Below are 4,744 nucleotides of genomic sequence, written 5' to 3' on the forward strand. Positions count from 1 at the left end.
TAGGGAAAATATTTGGGAATGGTCAAAAGGCCTCTCCCCTAATGTGGGCCAGTCAATGTCGTCAGAGGGGGGCTTGTCAAAAGCTAATTGGGCATGCTTATATACTGATAGGGATACTTAAATGTCGAGCAGTTACATAGAGCTGGGAAAGATGTAAATGGCTACTTGATACAGACTGCATCATGCAGTGCACTATAGTCTGACAGGAACTGTAAATTCCTTTAGAGTCTTTACAAGACTCCCTACCGTTCATCCACAGCAGCCAACTTCATGGGAGGGGTTGGAAGAGAACAAGGCTCTTTACTTCATTCTTATGACAACATACAAGCAGTATATGGGGAAGCTACGGGTTGACTCCCAGGCAAGTTTTGTGGCACTTCTTAAAACAAATGCTAGTTGTATATATGATCTTGTTCCAGGCTTAGTCATGAGGAATAACATTAGTTACACTGCTTGTCTGTGCAGAAGACCTGTAGTAGCTTGATGGAGGCTTGTGGGCTCCTGCCCTAAGTAGCAGGGAGTGGCTCTGAGGGGTTGCTTGTCTTTATTAGTTATATAATGGTGGGCAGGGAGATTTAGTCAATCAGGCTATGGGCTAAGAGTGCATTTTTGGAGACTGTTCTGTTTTCTCAGACTGGTGGCGTAAGGCGGAATGAGAGAAAACATTCCTACTAATTGCTTGGATCCACAGGAGTGTTTACATGGACAGGAAGTGCTGCTCCCTCACTGCCTCCTGCAGCCCAAAATGTCCCCCCAAAGGCTGCTCCTGGGGAACACAAACATGCTCTGCTGGATCCAAGCCACTGAGTGCCAAAACGTCTACATAAAAAAGGGTAAATGATTCATCCACTAAAAAACCCTGTAATCGGTTTACAGCCTATATTTGTGCACCTCCAACTTCCCGATATGGACCTTGTCGCTTTTCCTTCCTTCCCCATTCATGCTTCTTTAACCCCTTGACAGATTAATTCTGTACAGATGTGTGCTGAATGACAATTCCTGTCACTTCCTCACAGAGGAAGCAGCCAGTGCCTCCTTGCATTGGTGTGGTGATGTTTCAACACAAAAGACCTGACAGGAAACATCAGTTTTTGCACTTATTTATCTCTCTTGGGCACAAAGGCAGCACATCAGTTTGTCTGTTTTGGTTTCTTTGTTTAGATGGGAAAAAAACCCCAAAACGAAGATCAGCTGTAAGCACAGATAAGCCGGATGCATCTGGGATCTGTTCATGTTGTTTCTGTCCCTCTGCAGGGCGTGCTGTCGAACATCTCCTCCATCACGGACCTGGGAGGCTTTGATCCCGTTTGGCTCTTTGTTGTGGTGGGAGGAGTTATGTTCATCTTGGGCTTCGCAGGATGCATTGGAGCTCTGCGAGAGAACACCTTTCTCCTCAAGTTTGTAAGTAGAGCACGGGGTCCCTTGTTGCTGTTACGGCAGCCCATGAACAAAATGGCTGAGTGTAGCTATTTGACACTGGATTGAATGCGATGGCCTGCCTCTTCCTTCCCTTTCAGACACTTCATGTTATAGAAAATGAGGTAGATTTGCATTTGTTTGTTGACACCCCACTTTTCTTCTCAGTTGGGACTCCGAGCGGGATAGAATATTGTTCTCCCCTCCTCCATTCCCTCACAACAACCACCCTGTGAGGTAGGCCAGGCTAAGAGTTTGTGACGGGCCCAAGGTCACCTAGTGAGCTTCCGTGGTAGAAGTGGGGATTTGAACGCAGGTCAACCAGAGTCCTAATCCACTGCTTTACCCATTATACCACACTGGCTCTCCATGAGAGATTCTGACCAATTTATCTCAATGGGTACTCTTGAGACTTATTATTAGACCAGGAATGAAAGAGAGTAGTGGCTAACCTGTGCAGGCACAGGTGACATAGTATTAGACTCTTGAACATTGCTTACGGAGATAGTTTATGAAGGCTGGATCCACATATTGCTAATTAGGGTTGTCAGCCTCCAGATGGGGCCTGGAGATCTCCCAGAATTACAACTGATCTCCAAACTGCAGAGATGAGTTCCCCAGAAGAAAATGACTGCTTTGGAGGGTGGACCCTTTGACCTTATGCCTTACTGAGTTCCCACCCATCCCTCCGCAGGCACTGCCCAGGAATTTCCCAAACTGGAGTTGGCAACACTATGTAACCACCCCCAGCACAATATAAAAGATTAAAGGCAGTATAGGTGGCCTTACTGGCCAGACAAACACAAGAGCTTTGGAAGAATTGTGGTACCTTCAAAGTCTGTGATCAGGCAGGGAAAAAAGGGAGCCACCCCCAGCACAATATTGAGTGCTGTGTACTTCCTATAAAAGATTCAAGGCAGTGTAAGTGGCCTTACTGGCCAGACAAACACAAGACCTTTGGAAGAATTGTGGTGCCTTCAAAGATGTTCGATTAATACAGAGCTCCATTGGCCTAGTATGTTAGGTGAGGAAGATCTTCAGTCTACAAAACAAACCTCATGCTCATACTTAGTAGACACTTCAGTGTTTAGAATTGTAAGCTGGGAAGGAAGGAGGCAAAAGGGTCCTAATGACCAATTTCTGCTCCCAAGGTAGTACTGTCTTAATTTCAGTTTGTTATTGCCCACCAGATCAAAAGTTCTACAAAACAAACCTCATGCTCATACTTAGTAGACACTTCAGTGTTTAGAATTGTAAGCTGGGAAGGAAGGAGGCAAAAGGGTCCTAATGACCAATTTCTGCTCCCAAGGTAGTACTGTCTTAATTTCAGTTTGTTATTGCCCACCAGATCAAAAGTTAGAGGAGGATTATAAAATGATGAATGAATGAAAGATAGTGGCTAGACAAAATAACTGTGTCATAATAGGTGATCTTTAACTACCCACACATTGACTGGGTCAATATGTGTTCAAGTCGAGAAAAAGAGATTGAGTTTCTAGACACTCTCAATGACTGTGCTATGGAGCAGATGGTCACAGAACCTACTGGGGAGAGGCGATCCTGGATTTGATCCTAAGTAACGCCCAAGACCTGGTGAGAGATGTGAAAGTGATTGCACTGCTTGGAAACAGTGACGATAATGTTATTGAATTCAACATTTGTATAAATAGGGAGTTGCCCAAAAAGACCAGCACAACCACTTTTAACTTTAAAAGGGGTAACTTCTCAAAACCATTGGGGAAGCTTGGAGACTACTTAAAACTACAATCCTAGAAGCTCAGATAAAATATATACCGCAGGTTAGGAAAGGCACAAATAGGTATAGAAAAAGCCCTGCATAGGTAAGCAGTGGAAAGCTAATCTCAGTGAGGTTGATAAAAGGGAACACAGGCTGTGGCAAATAAAATGCAAGTCTGTGATCAGGCAGGCAAAAAGGGAATATGAGGAGCATATTGCAGACAATAATATAACTTTCTTCAAATGCATTAGATGCAGGAAACCAGCCAGGAAGGCAGTGGGGCCCTTGGATGACCAAGGGATAAAAGGCTTACTCAAGGATGACAGGGAAATGGACGAGAAGCTGAATGCATTTTTTGCCTCTGTCTTCACTGTGGAAGATGAGTAGTGCTTGCCCACTCCAGAACCGATGATTTCAGGAGAGGTGTTGAAAGACCTGAGTCAGATTAAGGTGACGAGAGAGGAGGTCTTGCGACTAATAGACAACTTAAAAACTGATAAATCACCAGGCCCGGATGGCATACATCCAAGAGTTCTGAAAGAACTCAAATGTGAACTTGTGGATCTCCTGACAAAAATATGTAATCTTTCATTAAAATCTGCCTCCATTCTTGAGGACTGGAAGGTAGCTAATGTCACTCCCATCTTTAAAAAGGGTTCCAGAGGACATTTGGGAAATTACAGGCCAGTCAGTTTGACTTCAATACCAGGTAAGTTGGTGGAAACTGTTACTAAGGAAAGAATTAGTAGGCACATTGATGAACAAAAATTATTGAGGCAGACTCAGCATGGGTTCTGTAAGGGAAGATCTTGTTTGTAAAACACCTATTAGTGTTCTTTGAGGGAATGAACAAACATGTGGACAAGGGGGACCTAATAGATGTTGTTTACCTTGACTTCCAGAAAGCTTTTGGTAAAGTTCCTCATCAAAGGCTCCTAAATAAACTCAATAGTCATGGGATAAAAGGACAAGTCCTCTTGTGGATTTAAATCTGGCAAATTAATAGGAAACAGAGAGTGAGTATAAATGGGCAATTTTCTCAGTGGAGGGTGGTAAGCAGTGGGGTATTGCAGGGATCAGTACTGGGTCCAGTATTTTTTAACTTGTTCATTAATGATTTGGAGTTGGGAGTAGGCAGTGAGGTGGCTAAATTTGCGGATGACACAAAATTATTCAGGGGGGTGAAAACCAGGGAGGATTGTGAGGCACTCCAAAGGGATCTGTCAAGGATGGGCGAGTGGGCGTCAACATGGCAAATGGGGTTCAATGTGGCCAAGTGCAAAGTGATGCACATTGGGGCCAAAAATCCTAGCTATAAATACACATTGATGGGGCCCAAACTGGCAGAAACTGACAAAGAGAGAGATCTTGGTGTCACTGAAAATGTCGAGACAGTGTGCGACTGCAATAAAAAAGGCCAACACTATGTTCGGGATTATTAGGAAGGGAATTGAAAACAAATCAGCCAGTATCCTAATGCTCCTGTATAAATTGATGATGCGACCTCATTTGGAATACTGTGTACAGTTCTGGTCACCACACCTCAGAAAGGATATTATAGCGTTAGAAAAAGTGCAGAAAAGGGCAACT

The 4,744-nt window shown here is 43.9% G+C and overlaps 1 protein-coding gene across 1 annotated transcript in view; it reads left to right on the forward strand.

Annotated features, from left to right (window-relative positions):
• TSPAN5 (tetraspanin 5) overlaps positions 1-4,744 on the forward strand; it is a 99,492-nt gene that overhangs the window by 88,805 nt on the left and 5,943 nt on the right. The window contains exon 3 of the mRNA XM_015415979.1: positions 1,255-1,401. Coding sequence (XP_015271465.1) covers positions 1,255-1,401 — 147 coding nt within the window. The remainder of the gene's footprint in view (positions 1-1,254; positions 1,402-4,744) is intronic.

The sequence above is a fragment of the Gekko japonicus genome, unplaced genomic scaffold, assembly GCF_001447785.1.
Source record: "Gekko japonicus isolate JY-2015 unplaced genomic scaffold, Gekko_japonicus_V1.1 scaffold68, whole genome shotgun sequence".
Classification (NCBI taxonomy): Eukaryota; Metazoa; Chordata; class Lepidosauria; order Squamata; family Gekkonidae; genus Gekko; species Gekko japonicus.